We start from the raw sequence: 25727 nt of genomic DNA on the forward strand, positions 1-25727 counted from the left end.
AATTTTCTCACAAGTCTATAACATTAAAAAATCAAGTGTCAAAATGAAGGAAATACATAAATAGACATAACTGGGATACTCCAATTTTGCAAATAAGGCATTTGATAATCAAGCTTAATTTGTTTGCAGTGCCTGTTAGAGCACCTCAAGTGAGATCAGCACATTAAAATCAACGCCACTGGCTAAATTCATAAGTGTTTATGTTTACTGTTGTTTGGTTGTTTTCATGTAGGAGCCCTGCACTGATCGGATGCTTCATAGTAGACCGCGAGTATTTCCAAGAAATTGGTCTACTTGATGAAGGCATGGAGGTGTATGGAGGTGAAAATGTGGAGCTTGGTATCAGGGTAAGAAATTGTCAGGAATATGTTAGTTGTTTACTTGGATCAGATGAGGTTATGATCGAAGAACCAAAAAGATATGATCAGATTTGTATGTCACATTTTGCAGTAGCCAGATAAGTCTTTGTTAACCATTGACTATTTTCATCTAGGCAATTAGGCTATTGATAAAAGTGGGAAGATGCTGAAGGTAGAAATTATTTATTGCTGAGTTTTTTCCTTAAGCATTTTGAATTTCTGTAGAGGAATAAGAATCTGAGATCTTTTACACTTTCTCATCATGTTGCAAGAGGAATTGATTAATCTTTATTTTGGGACTTAAACAAACAAAAAAAAACCCTAGCAAACCTCACCCCCCCCCCCCTGTTCTTTATTATCTATTTGAATTAAGATCTCTGCCTTGTTTCACATAATATTTTGAAACCTTGATTTTAGCATAAAAACACAGCAGGGCAGAAGCAACATGTTACATGGGTGGTCTGTGATCCGATCTCTCAAGATTTTCTTTAGTTTTAAAATGCAGGTAGGGAAGAATTTGGATCTAGGCCACATAAATAGAGATAGATCCAAGCGTGTTGGTCTGAAATAGTAGAACAAAATAGGAGTCAAGTGCACCTTTAAGACCAACTTAGTTTTATTTAGAACGTAAGCTTTCATGTGCTCTAAGCACACTTCATCAGATGAAGCACACGAAAGCTTACATTATGAATAAAACTAAGTTGGTCTTAAAGGTGCAACTTGACTCCTATTTTGTTATAGAGATAGTGAGTTTTATACTTCCTCTAGCTGTTTCCTTCATAGACGTTACATCCTGAGCTGCTATTAGCCATAGTAGGGAAAAGGCGTACCTATATGTACCATAGAATGCAATGAAAGAAGTGTAGTGAAAAAATTATTTTTATTAAGTTAACATTGCTACTAGGTATATGTAGTCATTCAAAAGTTCTAATCCCCATTTGAAAATATTAGAGAGGTTTCTGATTGGACCTAAATTATTCCTGACATTTGCATGAAGGTGAAAACCTTTCAGTCTGACAGTTCTCACACCTCAGTTGTCTCAAGCAATGGGAGATAACTGGGGCTGGAGCAGCAAGGGGAGAAAGTGACTTAGCATGAACAGTTATGTGCATGACAGGTATGTCATTTGACCAGAATATATCCAGCCAATCAGGATTGTCCCATTTGAAATTTTTGTACTAAGTACTTCAAGCTTCTGTCAATTATTTCAGTATTTCACTGGTTTCATGGGAGGCGAGGCATCGTTGAGCTATTACATTATGTAGGGCAGTGGCTTGTAAGTCACATGTGGCTTTTGGACATGCCACCTGTGGCTCTTAGCACCATTCCTCCATATGGCACCTTCTCCATGTTTCAAGAAAGTGAGCATGGTCCTTGCCAGTGGGGGCTTGTGGTTAGCAGTTGGTCTTCCCATCATAAAACAGCTGCTGCCAGCAGCAAACCTCCTGAGGTGTAAGTATCACACCAGGGGTGGAAATAAATGCAGCTCTTTTAGCTAATGGTAATTGTGAGTAGGGCTTTCATGAGCCATGGTGATAAGTGCCATTGATCTTGGGCTTGCTAGAGCTTTTTAAAGGAAATTATAGACACAAAGAGATTTCAGATTCTGAATCAGCAGCTCTCTCTTACATAGCCTGTTTTTTAACAGTGGATGAATATACAGCTTCCATCCATGTGGTGTATAAAAATAAATAAATAAATAACATGTACCACAAAGGTTGGGTATCTGCCTCTCTACCTGCCTGCCTGATATTTCATACAAGTTAAGTATTTCTCTCTGCAGGGCATGAGGACATCTTAATAACTTGTGTCTGTGCCTGCGATTGCAAGGGCTATATTGGGGAATACCTTTGTCCCATCTCATCTACTACATCACTGATTCCAGGGGAGAAGCAGCCCAGCTGTCTTAAAGTGCATGGAAAGCACTATGGGAAAAAGAGAAGTGATTGTGCAGCCTTATAGAAGAACCAACATCAAGCCATAACCCAGATTGATTTCAGTACAGCAGCTTCTAAACAGTGACATCTAACCAGTGTTGGTAGGAATGACCCCCTTTCCCCCAGGTGCCTAAGTAGTGCTCCTTCTTTTCCAGAAAGAATCCTTGACTGATAAACCTTGTGGGAACGAGTCTCATAGTCAGACATGTTATCCTATCTACCTTTGAATGAACATAGAAACTGTCTTACACTGAGTTAGATCTAACTCAGAATTGCCTACTCAGTCTCAGTTTCAAGCAAGGGTTTTCCCCAAAGCCTACTGCCTGAGATTCTTTACCTGAAGGTCCTAGAACTGCACATTAGAGCCAGTGAAGTGGACCAAGAGAGCTGCAGGTGTCCTTCTACACAAGGACACTTCACTTCTAGGACAGCTCATGTTTAAGTGGGGCCCAGTTCCTATTCCCCACACACACACACCTCAGGAAAACTCATGTGGATCTCCTAAGGTAAAACATTTATTCCAGTAACATAATTATATAGCATTTACTTTGCCAACAACCTGTTTGTGATAGTAACTGGTGTTTCAAATGGGACCTTTAGGGTTTTCCCTCTGAAAATATTCTTACATAATATTTTTTCCACATCTTGTTCCTGGGCTCAACATTCTCCCTCTTTTTCCTTTGCACACTCCAATTTAATTAGTTACTTACAGCAAAACTTGCTCTTGTATCCAAACTGGCAAACTCTGCTTTGTGATTGCCTTTCAAATGAGGTTTGGAGGGCTAGTGTAAGCCATTATTTGGATGTAATGACAAATTATGATTTGTGCTGAACAGGAAGTAACTCAGTGAACTGGACAACAAAATGGAAAAAAGGGACAGGGGAACAGAAGACTGAATCCTGTAATGCCAAATCATGGTTTATTACATTTGAGCCAATCCTATAATAATAAGTAGCCTTGTGGCACATCAAAGATTAACATGTTTTTACGGTAGTATATACTTTTGTGGATTGGAACATACTTCTTCACATTGCAGTGGGTTTTACTAGACAGGCAGACAGATAGATGGTTCTATTTCCTAGGAAGCTGTGCACTCCTTTGGATATGGACTTACACTGGCAGTACCAGGATTTCTGGGTATTATATTTTCATGGGCTTTTGTGTATAGAGTATATATCCACAGTTTTCAGCATTCTACCTTTAGGGAAATCTTTCAACATCAGCTTGTCTAGTGAGGAATTCCTGGATATTCCAGAAGATTCTAGGATCTGTCATAAGTTGCACTGTCAAATCCTGCAAAACACTGCCTTGACTTTTCAGGCCTCATCATTTCCCCATGTATGCTCATACTAATGATGGCTGCACATTTCAGAAGACCCCTAGCAGTTATTCAGGTATCTGATATTTATACTGAGAAAATCCTGATGGCTCCTCATGAATTGTGGAGTTCCACCAAACACAGTGTGAATACTACTGTTCCCAGTAATTTATGCTGAATAACATCTTTCCACATGAGGCTTGCATTGCAGGTATAAAGGCTAAGACAAATGGCTGTAAATAACTACTACTACTAGTAGTAAGCATGTCTTTGTATAGTGTTGAGGCTGCGAAAAGTACTATATACTATCATTTCACACTCCTCAATTCCCCTCTCACTAGTCAAAGCTGAAGCATTACTGTGGCAGACAAAAGGGCAAATTCAGTTACGTTACAGACAAGAGACAGGAAGGACAATCCTCTGGCAGAGGGTCAGGAGTCAATATAAGACCACTCCTAAAAGCTGCTTCAACTTGTGTGCTATGCTTCAGAATAGATGACACTTTGATTTTTGAACTGAGTGACTTACTGTTTCTTTACCCTGGCAAGGAGTTTGATCAATGCTACCCATGAGGCTTTCCTAATAATTTGCATGACAGAATATGGCCCCAAAGCTCTCAAGTAATATACTAGCCAGTCAGCTTTGTTTAGCCTGTACTGAAGTTAACGGCTGAAGATCGCTTTGACAGACAGGGTTGGAGAAAAGCACAAGCCTCTGTGTAATTGAAACTTTGGGGTCTGCTGGATCACTTAAATAAGGCCCTGGCATTGCTTTGATTTCCCAATGTCTTTTTCTGCAGTCTCCAGAGAAACCAGCCTGACCTACAAAATAAAACCAAATGCTTTCATATTTAAAATACCACCATGAGCAATGGAAGCAGACTTTAGTTCTATCCCTGATGAGAATTTTGATTTTCAGCTGCATCAAAACGAACTGCAATGCTGTAATGTACAAATAATCTTAGCAGCGTGTCACCAACTTTCCACATAACCTGCATAATACCAGGATTTACAATGCAGGCTTTAACTTTTTAAAGAAGCATAACATTGTTAGTGCTAGATGATGCAGATATATCTTTTTCCCTTTTCCCCTGATCCAGGTGCATGGGCTTTTGGAATTGTATCCATGTGATATCTTCAATCATATAAGAATGAACATTATTCCAATACATGGCAAAAAGATCATCACATAAACTTATCATTGTACTTTAGGGGATCAACAACTGGAGGCTTTGGGCAAAATCTGAGAGATTCACCTGAGATGGGCTAAATCTGGTTCACCTGTTCTTCCCATTCCCATTTACAAGCTAAAAAGTAGCAGTAAAATTGACATCTACAGCTACAGAATTTAAGACAAAGCCACTTTGTCTTAAATTCTGTAGCTGTAGACAAGAAGGGAGCTTGACACTCTGGCTCTTTATCCCTCACTCCTTTCTTAAAGCAGCCCTCCAGGAGAATAACAGCTGACAAGGGATTTAGATACATCATTACCTAATAAGAGCTGAGAACATTATGATTCGTAGTATATGTCTAGAATTCCAATAAATCCCAAAGGAACTGAACTGCTGCTAAAATGTTACAAGTGAAATAGAAACACTAATCATCGAAGATGTGACCTTAAGACATCCTTACAAAATTCTGGATGATTATACGTTCTCAGAACATATGAAATCATTCCCTTTCATTTGATAAACCCTCCAGCAATTTCTAACAAAAATATGGATTTTTTCAAGATTAGGAGGTGTCAAAAAACATCTAAAGAGTATTTTGGATTGGTTTCTTTCAGTTGTGAAAAGAATATTTCTAGCTATTGGTGGTCTTACTCCTTTAGTCTGTTATTTAACAGGAGACTAGGAATCTTGAGAGCAGGGATGCGGCACTACGCCATTCTTTGTTTCTTTTAGTTTTGCACATATCCATTGTGAGCCCTTTCCTCCTCTTCATAAGTGCTCAAATGAAAAAAGTAAGTGTAGAGCAATATAAATCAAAGAAAGATTGAAGCTGGTGTTACTAATAGTTCCCCCAGTTCACCCCTATGAAGGAGAATGGGAAAATTGTGACATCCCATCCTATACACAACTGGATTTTACGCACTGTGCAAAGCCTATACCCAAAGGTGGGACAGGTTTCCTTGCAAGTAGGTAGAAAAGAGTATTAATCAAACCATGCCAGAAACTTATTATACTTCAGCATGTGTTTTCTGACTGGGGACAATCACTTAGCTCAAATGAAAAAAAGTAAGTGTAGAGCAATATGAATCAAAGAAAGATTGAAGCTGGTGTTACTAATAGTTTCCCCAGTTCACCCTATGAATGATAATGGGGAAATTGTGACATCCAAGCAAAAATTATCCTTTTCTGCCCTGTCACAATAAATGTTTATATCTGTCTGGATAACTATGGAAACAGCAGGTTATTTGCTGAAACTTTCCGTCATGATTGTGCTATGCAACAGTGTGCAGAAGCAGTTCACAGCCGCAATGCAGTAACTACCCTCCTTGTTCTATAATTTTTCAGTGGTGCCCAAATGAGGTTTGTCTTTACAAAACATTTTGCAGAGTTATGGCATCAATAGCTTGGAGCATTTACGAATAATAATTAATGAATGATGTATGCACCAAATATATTATTTATGACTACATAATTACACCATCTATTGTAGGCAGATTTGATTACTGTTATTTCCATTTTATGAAAATGAGCTGATCATGGCCGCTAAACATGCAAACATAATTGTAACTAAATGCAAATAACCATAAAATGAGTTGTATAAATAGTAAATAACCCCCCACACATTATCACTTCTGGTGATGTCACTGGAAACTGTGTCAACCCCATGCATAATTAATGAAGGGGCGTGGTCAGTGACATCCTGTGTCATCAGGATCATGACCCCAATGACGTCACTCAGGTCATGACCCCAGAGTCACGTGACTGGAAACTGTGTCAAATGGAGGGTGGAAGTGACTTGTTTTGGGGGCGCCACCATGATGTAGGCACCCCGCATATTTAATTAAGCACCTCCCACCAGGAGGTGCCCTGTCTAGCCCCACCCCCACGTGACCTAGCCCCGCAAATCACCATCTATGCCCCACCATGACGTAGTTACCCCGCATATTTAATTAATTAAACACTTCCAGGAAATGACCTTACTGACTCACACCACACGGCATAGCCAGGCCAATCAGCATCTATGTCCACCCTGCTGTGACGTAGCAACCCTGCATATTAATTGAGCAGGCCGGAAATCACATGTGTAGCCCCCTCCCCTGCCCCCTTCTCCAGCTCCACCCACTGCAGCATCACTGAACTTCCGCCTTTGGCACCCCACCCTGGAAAATGGGGGCCACCAATGAGAAGACCTGAGTAGGTCTGTGTGACCCCTCTAACAACACGCCCAGTCACCCCTGGCCAATAGCAAATGGGCTGGGGGGCTGGGGCCCATCCCCACTAGGTTATTTTAGGAAAGAAGCCATTTGTGCTTAAACACATGTGCGCAGGGTCTTGCTGAGAACATGGAAACTCCTGCCAGGTCCAAGGTATTCACCACACCACCACCATTGGGGAAGCCTAACTTCAACAACAGTATTTTATTTATTTATTTATTTATTTATTTATTTATTTATTTTATTTATTTATTTATTTATTTATTTATTTATTTATTTATTTATTTATTTTATTCGATTTATATTCCGCCCTACCCCACCGAGGTGGGCTCAGGGCGGCTTACAACATAAAAAGCTAACAAAAATCAGTTTAAAATACATTAATTATACAATAAAATACATAAAAACACATAAAACTCACTTCAGTATGTACTATGCTACCTTTTCTACATTAACGCTCCTGGCAGGCAGCTGGTATTTGACATCCCTTCTGCATCTACTATGTACGGAACTTTGGCGGAGTTGTCCCTATGCGCTGTACTTATCTGGTCTCCAGTGAGGCTGCGGAGATGATAATAATAATAATAATAATAATAATAATAATAATAATAATAATAATAATAATAATAATAATAATAATAATAATAATAATATTAATAATAATAATAATAATAATAATCTTTTATTTATACCCCGCCCTCCCCGCCTAGGCAGGCTCAGGGCGGCTAACACGACATGGTAAAACCATGATACAGATAAACAATAAATAATATAATTACTTAATTAATAATTAAACAATTAACAATAAAACCAATAAAACAGTAAGACATTAAAATACAATCAGATGGCATATAGGATGGCTCGGTATTCCTGATCTTATCAGGAGTTCTGTCTTAAAAAGCTAGCTGGAAGAGCGCAGTTTTGCAGGCCCTACGGAACTGGTTAAGATCCCGTAGGGCCCGCACCTCTTCCGGCAATTGATTCCACCATTGGGGAGCCTTTGTAGAGAACGCCTGTTCTCTGGTAGCTTTCAATTTAGTTTCTTTTGGTCCAGGGATTTCAAGCAGGTTTTTTGAGCTTGATCGCAGTGCTCTCTGGGGAACATATGGAGAGAGGCGGTCCCTAAGGTAGGCAGGTCCTTGACCATATAGGGCTTTAAAGGTAATGACCAGCACCTTGTAATGAACCCGGTAAACAATTGGCAGCCAGTGCAACTCTCGCAGCCCAGACTGCACATGTTCCCACCGAGGCAGTCCCAGTAGCAGCCTGGCCGCTGCATTTTGCACTAGCTGCAGTTTCCGGGTTCGGTACAGGGGCAGCCCCATGTAAAGGGCATTACAGTAGTCCAACCTCGAGGTGACCGTTGTGTGGATCACTGTTGCCAGGTCGCCGCGCTCCAGGAAGGGGGCCAGCTGCCTCACCTGTCTAAGATGAAAAAAGGCGGACTTGGCAGTAGCTGCTATCTGGGCCTCCATTGTCAAGGGAGGCTCCAGTAGAACTCCCAAGCTCTTAACTTTGCGCACTGCTACCAGTTGCGCCCCGGCAAAAACTGGGAGGGAGACCCCGCTCCCTAAACCGCCGCGACCCAGGCAAAGGACCTCTGTCTTCGCTGGATTCAGTTTCAACTCACTCAGCTTAATCCAGTCTGCCACAGCTTGCAACGCCCAGTCCATTGCCAGTCCAGTCGCCCATCAATAGGTATTGCTGGGTGTCATCAGCGTACTGATGGCAACCCAGTCCATGTCTTCTGGCAATCTGGGCAAGGGGGCGCATAAAGATGTTAAATAACATCGGAGAGAGAACAGCTCCCTGCGGCACCCCACAATTAAGTGAGTGTCTCTGGGACAGCTCTCCTCCAATTGCCACCCTTTGTCCCCGACCCTCAAGGAAAGAGGAAAGCCATTGTAAGGTTGACCCCTGAATCCCTGCATCAGCAAGGCAGTGGGCCAGCAGCTGGTGATCAACCATATCGAACGCAGCCGATAGGTCCAACAGCAGCAAAACCGCCGCACCGCCTCGATCCAGGTGCCTCCGGAGATCGTCCATGAGAGCGGCCAAGACTGTCTCTGCCCCATGTCCCGGGCAGAAGCCAGACTGGAATGGATCTAAGGTGGAAGCGTCCTCCAGAAACCTCTGCAACTGCAGCGCAACAGCCCTCTCAATAACTTTGCCCAAAAACGGCAAATTTGAGACCGGCCGGTAATGTGCCAATTTGGTCGGGTCTGATGTAGTCTTTTTTAGGAGAGGGTGGACCACTGCCTCCTTCAGAGGGGCAGGAAAGAGATCTATTTATGATGTCCCGTACAGGACATCTTAACTCCTCCAGGCAAGCTTTAATAAGCCAGGAGGGACATGGGTCAAGATCACAGGTTGTTGCACGTGCAGCAGAGAGGACTCTGTCAACTTCCTCCAAGCTGAGCGGGTCGAAGTGGTCCAGGATCAAACTAGAAGGCAGGCACGGAGCCTCAAGTATACATACTGAATCCAATATGGCAGGGCAGTAGCGGCGGAGCGATTGGATTTTATCTGCAAAATATTTCGCAAAAGCCTCACAGCCTATCTCTAATTCCTTAACGTTTGGTTTGCCCCGTGGCAATGTAGTAAGTGTTCGAATTATCCTAAATAATTGTGCCGGGCGCGAATTTGCAGACGCAATCTTAGCCGCAAAGTATGTTTTCTTTGTGGCCTTGACTGCCATCTCATAGGATCTCATACATTCCCTATAAGATGCTCTAATCGCTTCGTCTCGAGTGCGCTGCCATTGCCTCTCTACCCGTCTGAGGCCTTGTTTCAGCTGGCGTAATTCCGGGGTATACCACGGCGCCAGCCTAGTCCGGGGTCGCAGAGGGCGTCGAGGTGCGATCTCTTCGATAGCCCTGGAGAGTCGGTTATGCCAGACCTCAACCAGGGCCTCCAAGGAATCGCCAGAGGGCCAGGGATCCCAGAGAGCCATTTGGAACCGTTCCGGGTCCATTTGGCTCCGCGGGCGAGCCAAAATAGGCTCAACGCCTAAGCAGGTTTGGGGTGGAGCATTCATATGAGCCTTAAGGGCACGGTGGTCCGACCATGGCACCACTTCTTTGGTTATATCGTCCACCACAACCCCAGCCGCAAAGATCAAGTCTAACATGTGCCCGGCTTGATGCGTGGGGGATGTTACAAATCAAGAGAGTCCTAGTGTCGCCATGGATGACACTAGGTCCGTCGCCTGGCTAGAGGCCGGGTCATCCGCATGGACATTGAAGTCACCCAGGATCACCAGCCTTGGGTGCTTTAATGCCCAGCTTGCCGCCGCCTCAAGCAGGGATGGTAAGGCGCTGGCCGGTGCGCTAGGCGAACGGTACACCAGCCAAATCGCCAACCCCTCTCCAGCCTCCCACGCCAGACCGACACACTCAATACCCTTGATCTTTGGAGCTGGGAGTGCCCTAAAGGAGTAAGCCTCTCTTACAAACAGTGCCACTCCTCCCCCTTGCCTGCTAGTCCGTGATTGGTGGAAGACCGAATAGCCCGGAGGAGCTGTTTGTGAGAGAGCTACAGTATCGCCCTCTTGTACCCAGGTTTCGGTCACACAAGCCAGGTCCATGTCCTGTTCGAGTAAGAACTCTCGAAGGACAGAGGTCTTGTTATTAATGGACCTGGCATTGCATAACACCAATGACGGAGACGGGTCTGGCCTGGCCCTACTACCTGTCACCCTCGGGATGGGACACAGACTGGAAGGAGGTCGAGCACTGGCAGGTCTCCGCCCCCTTCCCTTATATTGCTGTCTGATCCCACCGCCATACCTCCCCCTCCCCAGGAGCACTGAAATCCCTAGGCCAGTCATCTCCCGCTGGTGGAATAGATGTTAACGTAGCTGCCACCACTAGTATCAGAAAACACTATCCTTAATTAGCCCCCCCAATTCACTCTGCTCCCATCAATCCCCGTTCTCAATTGACCCAATTAAGCCCACCCCATAATTCCCTTATCAATTGGTAAAAATATATAATCTGATCTAATGGTAAAAGATGCCCGAGCACCCTGCAAGAGGTAAATGGCAGAACAGAAAACATGATGATGCCTGCATGGGGAAGCCAGCATGATGTGTGGACAGAGCTTTCCTGCCGCCCTGAAGATGAGATGGACTTGGGAAGGCCCACCCTACTGTGGTGTATTTACCGGGACCCTGCTGAGCAGTTTGAAGATGATGATGAAACTCCAGAGGGGGGTGAAAATGAAGAGGTTTTAGACGAATCCAATGCTCTTGTTGCTTAGTCTCTGCACATGTGCGACAGATGGGGAACAGAAGTTTGCCCCCCACCTTGTAGGGTAATACAGGGAAAAAGAGACCTCAAGGTGGCACCACCTTCAGTTTGATCAGGCCAAAGTATTCAGATACTGGGGCAAAGTCCTTATAAATAATTTGGGGGTGTCCAATTGGATATTTCTTTGTCTTGTTGACAAAAGAGTATAGGCTGGCGAAATCATAGTAATGTATTTTTTCACCAGCTTCAGCATTGTAATAGAGGCAAATGGCATTTGTTCTGCCCCCAAAGAGACTATCTTCCAGCAGAAGAACAGTCTGAAGACAACCTGGATGCACCCACGGTCCAAGCATTGGCACCTTATCGACTACATTCTGGTGCGCCAGAGAGACCTTCGAGATGTCTTACACACCCGAGTAATGCCCAGCGCAGAATGTCATACGGATCATCGTCTTGTACGCTGCAATCTCCGTCTTCACTTTAAACCCACACCCAGGAGAGGAGGTATCCCTCGGAGGAAGTTACAGGTTGGCAGCCTCCAGTCAGCCGAAGTTAAAGCTGCCTTCCAGGCAAAACTCCAGTCAAGAATTGAGGACCTCAGTTGCCCCACAGACCCTTCTCCAGAAGCACTCTGGGAACACCTAAAAACTACCGTCCTGCAGATCTCTGAAGAAGTCCTCGGGTTCTCCACAAGGAAGAACAAGGACTGGTTTGATGAGAACAATCAAGAGATCCAAGAATTACTGGCAAAAAAGAGATCTGCCTACCAAGCACATCTTGCTCAGCCCTCCTGCCCTGGGAAAAAAGCAGCCTTTCGCGCTGCATGTAGCAACCTCCAGCGCAAGCTTCGAGACATTCAGAACGAGTGGTGGACCAAGCTTGCAGAGAGAACCCAGCTGTGTGCAGACACTGGTGATTTAAGAGGGTTCTACGAAGCCCTGAAGGCAGTATATGGTCCATCATATCAGGCTCAGAGTCCCTTGCATAGTGCAGACGGCCAAGTGCTCCACACAGACAAGGCATCCATATTGAACCGGTGGTCGGAGTATTTTCAGGTTCTCTTCAGTGCCAACCGCGTAGTTCAAGATTCAGCAATCCACCTCACCCCACTTCAACCGGTGAAAACAGAGTTGGATGAGATCCCCACCCTAGAAGAGACTGTTAAAGCCATCAAGCAACTGAAAAGTGGCAAGGCAGCAGGAGTTGATGGAATTCCACCAGAGATCTGGAAGCATGGGGGCACAGTACTACATAGCTCACTTCACAAAGTACTTGTCACCTGCTGGGAACAAGGCAAATTACCACAGGACTTTCGCGATGCAATCATCATCACCCTATACAAGAACAAAGGGGAAAAGTCAGACTGCTCCAACTACCGGGGGATAACCCTGCTCTCCATCGCAGGCAAAATTCTTGCCAGAATACTCCTGAACAGACTGGTGCCCACCATTGCAGAAGAACTCCTCCCAGAGAGCCAGTGCGGCTTCAGAGCTAACAGGAGCACCACCGACATGGTATTTGTTCTCAGGCAGCTCCAAGAGAAATGCAGGGAACAGAACAAGGCTCTGTATGTGACTTTTGTCGACCTTACCAAAGCTTTCGATACCGTTAGCAGGAAAGGCCTGTGGCAAATCTTGGAACGTTTAGGATGTCCCCCAAGGTTCCTCAGCATGATCATCCAGCTACACGAAGACCAGCGAGGCCAAGTCAGACACTGCAACGACCTCTCGGAGCCCTTCCCAATAGGCACAGGTGTAAAGCAAGGCTGCGTTCTCGCGCCAACTCTCTTTACGATCTTCTTTAGCATGATGCTTCAAAGAGCCGCAGTAGATCTAGATGAGGACGATGGTGTCTACATCCGCTATCGCGCCGATGGCAGCCTGTTCAACCTGAGGCGACTAAAGGCACACTCCAAGACAATGGAAAAACTCATCCGAGAGCTACTGTTCGCTGATGATGCTGCACTCGTCTCCCACTCGGTATCAGCTCTGCAGCATATGACGTCCTGCTTTGCAGAGGCTGCCAAGCTATTCGGCCTAGAAGTTAGTCTGAAGAAGACAGAAGTTCTCCACCAGCCTGCACCCCAGGAAGATTATCACCCTCCCTGCATCACTGTGGGTGAATCAGTTCTGAAGACAGTCCAGCAGTTCAGCTACCTGGGGTGCATCATCTCCTCAGATGCCAAGATCGACAAGGAGATTGACAACAGGCTGGCAAAGGCAAACCGTGCATTTGGCCGACTGCACAAAAGAGTGTGGAGCAACAAGCATCTGAAAAAAGGCACAAAGATCAATGTTTACAAAGCGGTTGTGATGACAACCCTCATCTACGGCTCCGAATCGTGGGTTTTATACCGTTATCACCTGCGACTCGAGCGCTTTCATCAGCGCTGCCTTCGCACCATCCTCAACATCCACTGGAGTGACTTTGTGACCAACACTGAAGTCCTCAAGCGGGCAGAGGTTACCAGCATTGAAGACGCAGCTGCGCTGGGCAGGGCATATTTCTAGGATGGAAAACCACCGCCTTCCCAAGATTGCCCTGTATGGCGAACTCTCCACCGGCCATCGAAATAGAGGGGCACCAAAGAAGAGGTACAAGGACTCCTTGAAGAAATCCCTTAGCACCTGTCACATCAACCATCACCAGTGGTCTGACCTAGCCTCAGATCGCAAAGCATGGAGGCACACCATCCACCAGGCTGTCTCTTCCTTTGAGAACGCACGCATAGCTGGTCTTGAGGACAAAAGGAGATTGAGGAAGAATTGCACTGCTACAGGACCAACCCTAAATCAGACTTTTCCCTGCAGCCGCTGTGGCCGGACCTGCCTGTCCCACATTGGTCTTGTCAGCCACCAGCGAGCCTGCAGCAAACGTGGACTATTGCACCCTTCTTAAATCTTCGTTCGCGAAGCCAAGCCGAGAGAGAGAGAGAGAGAGAGAAAGAGAGCATCTCTGAGGAGCAGCGGTGATGAAAATTTCTTCTCACTCAGAAAGCCTCCAAGCTCCCTGTCAGTTGTCACCATCTCCCTCCACTCGTGTTCCCATATGGACCTAACAGCATACCCCTGGCTTTTCAAGTAACTTTCTTTCCTCAGGGTTCTATAGTGTAAGTCAGCAAAGGATGAATCTGTCAGCGGGTTTCTATCACTGGGGCTGTAGCATGTGGGGCAACCATGGAAAAGCACCCATTAAATTCAAAGGCTGTTGCCTACTCCCCAACCACCGCATAACCATCAAGAAAATAATTTCCTGCTTTTAGCTCACCACCTTTCAGGGCAGGCTGTATCTGGAGATCTTCCTTGTGCTCAATATACATTAGCCACTGTACGAATGGGGTTGAAAGTGCTTTTCTTGCTTGTGGTAATGGTCATGTGGCAGGAGGGCAATTGTATCAGGTTTCAAAAACGTGCCTATACATTTCCATGCACACCCCAACGAGAGTTATGTGGTTAAAGGGGTCAATTCCTGACATCGATATAATTTCCTCCCTGTACAAGAGACAAGCCTCTTTCAGGATTTTAACATCCTGTTGACAATAATAGGCCAGATCTTTTTGTAGGTTAAATACATTGGTTTTGTTCTCCATGTACCAGGAAAGAAACTCTGCTTTCTCACCCTTCATCATGCTATCAACACCGTAATCCTCCAACCTAGGCATCGCTCCAACATACTCCCAATTAGCAGTGGTGTTAAAAGTAATGGGGGAAGAACCCCTTACATCCAGAGAAGCCCACGGCCTGTGGCAACTTGGCCAGCTTCACTGGCAAGAAGTTTAAGCTATCCAGAAATCTGATGCCTGGCTTCTTAACCATGATGCATATGAGCTTTCCCCCTTGCATAAGTAGGTCGACTTCCATCTTTTCTACTAATATTTGCCTAATGATAAAGTAATTATCATACTCCTTCACATTATGCGCTAGGAAGTTATAATTCTTGAATTTCTTGTTGATGAATTTTTTAACAAAGCTTGACACACAGCCCTCTCCTTTGAATTCCCAGGTCACTTTCCTCTAGCCCCACTGCATAGATATAATTTGGAATGTGTATGCCAGTCTCTTGCATACATTCAAAATCATAAAAAATATAATTGTTACCAATTTCAACCTTTTTAAGAGGAAGCATGAAACAGCAGTGGCTATTTATATCCCCAACAGGCTCTTTGCATTGCTTACACCAGCGAACACGGCATGTGTGTTTCTTTGGAGCATAGGATTGGCATGATTTACAATATATTTTGGTTTTGCAGATGTCTGGCAGATTCCTATGTTTTTCAAGGCAGATCAGGGATTTACAATATACGTATTTTTCAGACCATTAGACGCACCGGACCATAAGACGCATCTAGTTTTTGGAGGAGGAAAACAGGGAAAAAATTTTTGTAGCTGTGCACCCAGATCTGGGCACCTTCCCCCTCTCAATCCTGCCTCCGATCCCAGCCCTTACTAGAAGCAGCAGCTGAAGCCTGGCAGACAGGCACAGAGGAAGCCCCCACCCTCCGCAAACCCAGCGCTTCGTGAAGCGCTGCGTTTGTGGAGGGGGGGGGCTCCTCTTTGCCTGGCTTCAGCTTCTGCTGATAGCAAGGGCTGGGATCCGAGGCTTGGCTGCCTCCGAACCCAGCCCTTGCTATCAGCAAAAGCTGAAGCCACGCAGACAGGGACAGAGGAAGCCCCCCCCCCCCTCCGCAAGCCCAGCGCTTGGCCAAGCGCTGCTTTTGCGGAGGGGGGGATTCCTCTCTGCCTGGCTTCAGCTTGTGCTGATAGCACATGCAGACAGGGAAAGCGGAAGCCACGCAGACAGGGAAAGAGGAATCCCCCCCCTCCACAAAGGCAGCACTTGGCCAAGCGCTGCCTTTGCGGAGGGGGGGGGATTCCTTTGTGCCTGGCTTCAGCTTGACAGGGAAAGAGGAATCCCCCCCTCCGCAAAGGCAGCGCTTGGCCAAGCGCTGCCTTTGCGGAGGGGGGGGATTCCTTTCTGCCTGGCTTCAGCTTGACAGGGAAAGAGGAATTCCCCCCCCCTCCGCAAAGGCAGCGCTTGGCCAAGCGCTGCCTTTGCAGGGGGGGGGGATTCTTTTCTGCCTGGCTTCAGCTTGTGAAGCCATGCAGACAGGGAAAGAGGAATCCCCCCCCCTTTGCAAAGGCAGCGCTTGGCGATGGGGGCAGAGGGAGTGATCTCGCTGCTTGTCTTGCAGCCAGGCACGCAAGCACGGGGCAAGCACGCCTGGCTGGAAGACAAGCGGCGAGATCGCTCCCTGAAAAGTGCTGGGTTGGCGATGGGGGCGGAGGGAGCGATCTCGCCGCTTGTCTTCCAGCCAGGCGTGCTTGCCCCGCGCTTGCGTGCCTGGCTGGGAGACAAGCAGTGAGATCGCTCCCTCTGCCCCAATCGCCAACCCAGCACTTTGCAGGGAGCGATCTCGCCGCTTGTCTCCCAGGGGCTGCAGGCCCCTCCCCCCTCATCTTTTAGTATTCGGGCCATAAGACGCACGCACTTCCCCCCCCCCACTTTTTTGGGGGGGGAAGTGCGTCTTATGGTCCGAAAAATACGGTACTTTGTAGTTGTTGCATTATACCTGCTGCTGAGGACTACATTTGGGGTCCAAGCACATGCGACAGCTGAATTTACACAGATGTGAATGGCTATAAACATTACCACACACCTGACAATAACTTTTCAGGCCATAAAACCCTTTCAAATTAATTATTCCATAATAATGATTCTCATGATTCAAAACAAAATGGGTTCTCTGGTATACAGTTCTAAAAATTTCCCAACCTTTACCACCATTCACCACCACTCCTATATTTACCTTTAAATGCTTTTCAAAGGTGGCAACATCCAATAATAATATCTCCTGCTCATCTGAAAACCCAAGCGCTCTATACAACAGCTGTGCCGTTTCTATTAATTTGGGGATGGTTACCAACTTCTCTGACATAACACCAATGAGAACATAAGAGAAGGCATGTTGGATCAGGCCAATGGCCACCCAGTCCAACACTCTGTGTCACACAGTGGCCAAAAAATTATATATATATATATATATATATATATATACACATATATATATATATATATATACACACACATATATATATATATATATATATATATATATATATATATATATATATATATATATATATATATATATATATATATATATATATACACACACACACACACACACACACACATATACACACACCAAACACACGCATATATACATATATATACACACTGTGGCTAATAGCCACTGATGGACCTCTGCTCCATATTTTTATCTAACCCCCTCTTGAAGCTGGCTATGCTTGTAGCCGCCGCCACCTCCTGTGGCAGTGAATTCCACATGTTAATCACCCTTTGGGTGAAGAAGTACTTCCTTTTATCCGTTTTAACCCGACTGCTCAGCAATTTCATCGAATGCCAATGAGTTCTTGTATTGTGAGACAAGGAGAAAAGTACTTCTTTCTCTACTTTCTCCATCCCATGCATAATCTTGTAAACCTCTATCATGTCACCTCACAGTCGACATTTCTTTCCACCACTTAAAGGAGTACTTCTTACCTTTTACAGCTTCCATTACTTTTTTGTTAATCATGCAGGCCTTTTCTTATACCTGTTTGTGCCTTTCCTAACTTCTGGTATATATTTTATCTGAGCTTCTAGGATTGTGGTTTTAAATAGCCTCCAAGCTTCCCCAAGGGTTTGACTGTATTTACCTTTCCTTTCAGTTTCCTCTTCTCATGCCTCCTCATCTCAGAGAATTTACCCCTTTTAAAGTTAAATGTGGTTGTGCTGGTCTTTTGGGGCAACTCTCTAATTATACAATAGACAGACTTATCCCAAAGCACAGAATACGACTGCCATTATTTGGATTTAATAAATGCTGCCGCTTCTTTTTGATAACTTCACTATAGAGGACGGTACTTATAACTCTGTTCCCTCTCCCCCCTCTATTCCTTATTACCGTCATAATTAAGCGCAGGGTTCCATGAAGATGAATTTCGGCATTACTCTGCATGAGTTTTGACATCTGATTTATAAACTCATCAGCAAGAAAACCACCTGCTGGCCTCCTTACAAAATGCAGGGGATTGCTTAGCCCCACCCCATTGATATGGAGCTGCACTAAATCACCATCCTGGACTCCGGCTCTCATATCGTTAAGAAGGCCCTGAATAGCTTCCCGTATTGCTTCTTGTATGAGGATGGGGTGGCTTAACTGCTCTAAGTTTACAAACCTGAAGGCCTCTGAATACTGATCATTTGGCAAGTTTAAAAGATGTCATTCCCACTCTCCAACTTTTTCTAGTGAAACCTTTGGTGTGTCAGGGCTAGGGGCACTTTTTGTAGGGGTGATGAGGGGCCTTGTTCAGCAGCAGCATTGTTATTTGCCAAATTGGAGGTGGCGACAGGCTCTACTTCTGTGCTGAGAGGGGCACCATGAACTGAATTATCATTTGCACACTCAGAGACAGGGACTGCATTATTATTTGGTAAAATGGAGGTGGCAGCAGGCTCTACCTCTGTGCTGAGAGAGGTGCCATCACCTGTGTTAACATTTGGCCTTTCAGAGCTCCTGACTCTGCTAAGAAATCTTAAAAGAGAGTCACTTTTTTGTCTAGATTTAGACTTTTTTGCATTCTTGAGACACTTTTGAAGGATTCTGCCAAACCTTTCTCAGATTCAAATGCTTGCTTTTCCTTTGGTGTGTGTGACAAGGCCCTCTGACCTGCCCAGTGCCTGTCTGCAGGGCTCCCCATTTGGACATATAGTTGAACTTTGTAAAATTCTTTCAGAGCCTTTCCAGAAACCAACAAGGCTGTCTTTTAAAGCAGCATTAAGGGCTTGCAAGAGCCATCTAGCCCCAAAGAATGAAAGCTTGTGGCTTGGCCATTAAGTATTTGCACAGTCGCTGTTGTAATGCCAAGCAATTTCAACACACGCTCACATCTCTCGTTAAAAGGGGCATCTGTAGTGATATTAATACCGGGCTGACTGCCTCTAACCTGGCTTGCACCCTTTCCCCTGCTTTTACGCACTGAATCAGTTTATAAAATAATTTCAGAACCTTTCCAGAAACCCATGACTGCCTTTAAAGGCAGCAATTAAGAGGTTGCAGGAGCTGTCTATACCCAATGATTGAAAATTGTTTGCATGGTCAGCAATTGTTTGCATTCCAGGTGTTGTAGCCACCAGCAACTTTAGCATGCGCTCACATGTGTCCCTAAAAGACGCATTCACATTAGCATTGTCAATTTTCTGTTTCTTAGATGGTGGTTCAAAAGCACCTTTTTGTAGGGGCAGGCTGATCATAGCAGTAGAACGAACTTGCTTTGTGTATAAACTGTCACATGTACAGTACAGATGAATTATTGTATGGGCTTGGTGCTTTATATCAGAGGTGGCCAATGGTAGCTCGCCAGAAGTTTTTTGCCTACAACTCCCAGCAGCCCCAGCTAGCATGGTCAGTGGCTGGGGCTGATGGGAGTTGTAGGGAAAAACATCTGGAGAGCTACCTTTGGCAACCCCTGCCTTAGCAGGCTTCCTGAAGCTACCACATGCATAATTACACAGAAAGACAGTACTACCAACTCACCTATGAATCATCTTTATGATCTCTCTACTTCTGGGGATGAGACAGGATCATATTATTAAAAGGTCCCACGAGACAGCAAAAGGTGATTGACGCAACACCAGTTGATATGTGGTGCAGACCTCACCCCTTTGGTCCATGATAAATGACAAGAGGGCACACTCAAAAATTTGGCAGTTTCATATACCTTGTTTGTGCATATCCACTGAAATAAGAATTTGCTGCTTTGTTGAAGGAAAAGTCTGTTTTTGACATAATAGGGGGACTGAATTAGGACCTGAATTCCTCATATAAACAAATGCACTTATCTGTTTTGATGAACACTGCAAGTTTACAATTGTTGATTAATAACACAGCAGTCATTGCTACTGCATGCAGCTAAAAAGGACTTTAACTGTAGTATTGGCAAGACCATTTTCCCAAGTACCCTAACAAAGCCAGCATCTTAAGTAGCTTTACCAGATCTCCCAGTTCTTCAAGAGGTGCATAACATTTTCTCTTGAGATCAACTCTTATCTTTCTGTGTCCCATTCACATATTATTTCAGCTGTTACTCCCATGATATGTTCCACTATTGATCTTCAGTTGGATCCACAAGATGGTCACAAAGGTACTTTGTACTGGTGTCAACTTCCAACTTTTTTTTTTATCAAGAGGGGTTTTTTTCCTTAGAAGAGCAAGAATGATTATTGGAAATTTGATTGGCTGTGCAGACTTTTTTTTAAAAAAATGTTGCTTTGGCAGCAGCTGCCACCACAGCACAAGGATCTGCACTGTGTTACTGAAGTCAAGTTGTACAATCATTTAGTGGCTGGTTCTGTCTCTTGCAGCAGCCATTTTGTTGCTATGCCCAACATGCCATGTGAGAATTCTAAATGTGTCTGAAGGCTCAAAAAGTTTGGGGTCCCCTGGTCTAAAGTTTCCTGAAGCAATTGTCTACCTCATTTCCCCCTAGAAATCAGTTACCTCATTGAGTTCTTTTATTGTTCCCTGACCTCACAAACTGCTCTAAACACTCATTCTAATGTCCAAAATTAGCTCCAGATGCGGAATATGCAGTTTTCTGCAGTTAATTTGAATATTATCTGCAGTCCCCCTATTATCTTTGCGTATGTGCAGGTGCATATGCACACTGATAAGAAGTTAACAGAATTTATTTTACCTAGGTTTTTGATATAATTTTTGGTGAGTGGAGGGGTCTGTACCCTCTCTTTTATAATTGCCTCTCTTTTCCAGTATTGCATGTTTATGTGATTTATTGATAAAGCTGACTTCATAGTGGTATTATAGAGCTGTTCCTGTAACTAATACAAGATTGCACCGAAGAAGGCAGAAATCAAGTGTTTGAAAAATGAACAGTTACAGTCTCCTGCTTCCTTTTCATGACATAAACTTGTCAATAGGAAGACTAAGGCGTCACTTATTCTGCTAAGTCCTGCAGTTGATGGATATAATGCAGAACAGCTGAATGAATCTTCTTGCCTTGAGTGATCCTTGAAATGGCTATCCCACAGTAACACAATCTTTGGTGAGGCTTCTTGCAATTAGGAAACAGTAACACCCACACCTTTCCCTTTTTTATTATGCTCCTCTGACCAAAAGCCTTGAGCAATGTCAAAACAAATATAAGAAAATTCAAAACAGTAAACATTAAAATACAAGATGGTAGATGAAAACCCATCTCTGTACTGGCATAGAGAAACCATAAATGCTAGAAATTTGGCAACAGAACATCCAGTTTGGTGCACCTGCACACACACACACATATGACATACCTGGCTTGACAACACATTGTAGAAGTTTTATAGTCTGTGAAGCAGGATGTAAAATTAATCTTTAGAGAACAAACACAAATTTAAATGTACACAATGAAGCAATTAACTAAAATGAAAGGAAATAAAACACTAACAATTTTTTTGGGAAAAAAAATCCATGTATTTCTCTTTGATTAAGGATGCTTTGTAAATGCATAATTAATGTAAACTCTGGTAATTAATGAAGACTCTGAGTAATTAATGAGTTTTAAAGATTAGGGATCAATCACATTATCTAAAAGCTTTTTGGTTTTGCCATGAAACTCATTGTTCCTTTATCTTCCCCTCCCCCCCCCCCCGTGTTTAGAATTTCCAATGTTTAGAATTATCTTTGGCTCAACCCCACACTTCCCCCCCACACACACTTGCTCTCAGCCTAACCTACTTCACAAGATTATTCTGAGGATGAAATGGAGGGGAGAACAATGTACATCACCCTAAACTCATTGTATGACATCCAGGATAAAAAATGAAATAATAATAATAATATCAGTAGACAGCTACCTTCTCTGTGAGTGGCCTAGTTACACTGCTTTTGTGATTGGCACAGGAGGTTGGCCATTTAGTGAAGACTGAAGGAACACCACAAATGTAAGTGTAAAAGAATTTTCAGAAGGCACCCACTGTCAGGGCTGAGGAGTAAAATAGGTTTTCGCTTGCAGGCTTAATGCAAGTCTGGCTTATACAAAGGGAAATTATATGCTATGGGCATTTTCATCTCCCATAACAAGTTCCTCTGCCTGTCTGCAAAGACCTGATACATGCTTTGAGAAGTTCTGCTTTATGCAGGTGCTGGTGTGAGCTAAATGAGGATGAATAACAGAGTTGTAGTCCTTAGTTTTGATTGATGCTAGAAAGAAGAATGGACCAGGATCTCACCAGAAGAGCCATAGTAGCAACACCAGCTAGGAATGAGTCCCAGCAAAGCCCAAGGACCCTTGGCCCAGGAGCAGACTCAGGCGTGGGCTCACATTCATCCAATGAGGACACTCAGGGTGGCTGGCCCAAGTGGAGGACAGGCAGGGCAGGGGAGGGGTAGAGGTGGGGATACCTACCTCGGCCATGTAAGAGGGACAGCCAAAGATGGGCAGCCTGGTAACACCAGGCATAGGAGGCCACTGCCCACCCCAGGAGGGGCAGGTGGAGTAGCCTTGTAGGGATTGAGAACCATCTTGCCTGGGAACAGGAGGGATATCTAGTCTTTAAAAGGGAATCTCAATTTGCAGGCCAGGGAGGACAGATCTCCAGAGTGTAGGAGATCTTTACTTCTGGGAAGTATGAGGAACCAGGTGGTACAACCCCCTCTTCTTCCCATTCTGAGGCCTGAAGGAGCCTCCTTCAACATTGTGACAAGACATCAGAGAGTCAGCAGGCGGAGTTGAGGAGGTAGGAGCTTCACACACCTGGTTTTCATCTAGATTAGATTACTGCAGTATGCTGTACTTGATGCTACTGTGGGAAAGTGTTCAGAAATGTGAATTGGTGCATAATACGGCAGCAAAAAAGTTGACTAGCTTGGGTCCTAGGGAGTCTATCACTCCAGTCTTGGCCCATCTGCACTGGCTTCTACTTAATTTCCAGGCTCAGTTCAAGGTGCTGGTGCTGACCTTTAAAGCCCCATATGGCTTGGGCTCATCATCATTCCCTACTCTGTTATGAACCTACCCAGCCACCACAGTAATCTCCCAAGGCCCTGTTTTGTGGACCTCCACCTTCTTTGATTCGTCAGCTGGCAAAGCAGAAGAGGGCCCTCTCAGTTGTGCCATGCAGATTAGTCCACTCCTTGTTTATTTTGTTTGGTGTTTCCTCAGTGATCCCTTCTTCCTGCTCAATGTTTTAACTTGTTTTTTTTTATGTATTTTAACTCTATTACTGTTTTAATGGGATGTTTTGGTTGGTATTAATAGTTTTTAAGATATAGTTTTGTTATGTATGTTTTAATTTGTTAGCATAAATGTTGCAAAATCAGTTTGAATTGCTACTTTTTTATTTCTATGTCATGTTGAAAAACAAGCAATCAAAGGACAGGGATTTCTTTGTTTTGTGAAAGCTCCAGATTGATACATCTATTTTTCAGCATGTTGAATGCATTGAAACCAATATTTGTAACACAGGAATCACATTTTAAACAGAGGTTGAGATATTTTCCTTTGGAAGTAATTAGATTTGGGTTTTGAAACAGTCCTGCCCAATCAGCTTGTTCTATCAGACCTCATCTTGACAGCTCCTGCTTAACATTTAGGATTTTAAGTGAATTCATGCTCCTTGAAGCAGTGTAATTAATAAGTCTTCAGAAGTAGAACAAAGACTGACAGTGTTTAGACAAGAAAGGGAAGACCAACAGGTTTGATTAATTGGAGTTTACTTAGAAATGGGGTAATTGCTGTTTACAAACCAGATTAAAGCATGTGTTAAATCAGGCTGATGTTTTGTTTTGTTTTTTGTAGAACAGATATAGCGTCATTTTGAAGTCAAATTACTGAATTAATAATGAAATCAAAGATACTGTAGAGAAATCCTAAATGTCACGTTCTGTTTCCAACTCATTAGAAGATTTGTTTGTATTTCATTGTATTCTAGTCTAGAAATCATATTCAGCCCTTCATTAAGCTTAAGATTTATATTGAACTTCAGCTTTTAGATGTGGCCTAATCAAGACTGGTTGTTTTTGCATTCAGGAGTCCATGTTTTGCCAGAATTCAGAATCCTGTTTGAAAATGTAAAGCTTGAGAAAAGCAAAATTTCATGACACAAAACCAAAGTGGAAACATGGAAAGACTCTGTGCTGGGAATGTAAAATGTGCACCTAGAATTGTCAATCCTCAGTTGCATGGAGGGGATTCCCTGGTTTGGATGCCCTTCCTCCTCTTCACGGTTATCAGAAGGTGGCAGGGGGTGGGGTTGAATGTCTGCTGGGCAATCCATTATGCCTAATGGAGATTGGTCTCCATAGATTATGATGGAAAATCAATCCGTGGCTATCTGGAGCTCTGTTTTTTGAGGCAGAGGCACCAAATTTTCAGCATAGCATCTGGTGACTCTCCTCAGCCCCCACCCCCCAAGTTTTGAAAAGATCTTAGCAACACCCTCTATGGTAACCATTCAGTTTTGTCCAAAATATCAGAGTGTCACTGTGCAACAACCCCGGTGTGATGTCACTTCCATGTGATGTCATCACACTGGAGACATTGCATGTGGCAACATCACCCTGGCCCCCCTCCCAGAAAGCTCCCTCATACCTGCTACCGAGAAGATAGTACCTGGCAACCCTATATGCGTAGCCTGGGACATCTGGGTAAGTTCTGCTTTTCTAACACAACATCTAACATTACACAAAAGCAACTGGATTATAACATACATTACTACTATAATAATCAAAGCTGGTTGGCCATGTTTAAGTAGTGAGTGAAGAAAAAAGCTGAACCAGCCTTTAACATCTGGTGCCCCCCCAACCCCTGCCAGTGGTTAGGGAGCACCTGGCAGCCCTACGTAACCAAGGCCACAAATCAAGTTCCTTTTCTTCAGCAGCCCCTTGGAAGCACAGGAGCACATACTGTATCTTAGAGGTTTTAATTATCAATTGTCCTGAGAAATCTATTTAAGAGCAACAAGTCTGATTGATAACAGCACAAGTTCCTCCATTAGCCCAAATCAGAATATACCATTCTGAATTAATTTTGGCTACGGAACTTCTTGTAGCAAATTTAGATTGGCAGGGGTGGCATTGAAAGCTATTTCCATTTCAGCTGATATATCTAAGATGACCTTCTTGAATTTAAAATCACCAAGCCAGGGAAATAGTACGCAGATTGCCTGGTGAAACTCTGTTTCTGCCCTCTGTTAGGGTTTAGATGGTGGGGAAGAACCTTCTGCTGGAAACTAACCAAGTTTCAAATGTGATTTAAGCTGTATGGAGGGATAAGGGGGACTTTACATAATGCACATTAAGGGCCTGATGAACAGCACCACATACCCCTGACCATCCTCTGGGGAGAATCTTATTCACATTGTTACTACAAAGGAAGTAAAATCTGGTTGAGGTGGGGAGAGATTCAAACCCCTTAATGG

At 44.1% G+C, this 25727-nt stretch overlaps 1 protein-coding gene across 1 annotated transcript in view; it reads left to right on the forward strand.

The window, feature by feature from the left end:
* Window positions 1-25727, forward strand: part of GALNT18 (polypeptide N-acetylgalactosaminyltransferase 18) — a 555510-nt gene that overhangs the window by 434791 nt on the left and 94992 nt on the right. The window contains exon 6 of the mRNA XM_060262088.1: window positions 233-347. Within this exon, the coding sequence (XP_060118071.1) occupies window positions 233-347 (115 nt within the window). The remainder of the gene's footprint in view (window positions 1-232; window positions 348-25727) is intronic.

Source organism: Heteronotia binoei, chromosome 21 (assembly GCF_032191835.1).
Source record: "Heteronotia binoei isolate CCM8104 ecotype False Entrance Well chromosome 21, APGP_CSIRO_Hbin_v1, whole genome shotgun sequence".
Lineage (NCBI taxonomy): Eukaryota > Metazoa > Chordata > Lepidosauria > Squamata > Gekkonidae > Heteronotia > Heteronotia binoei.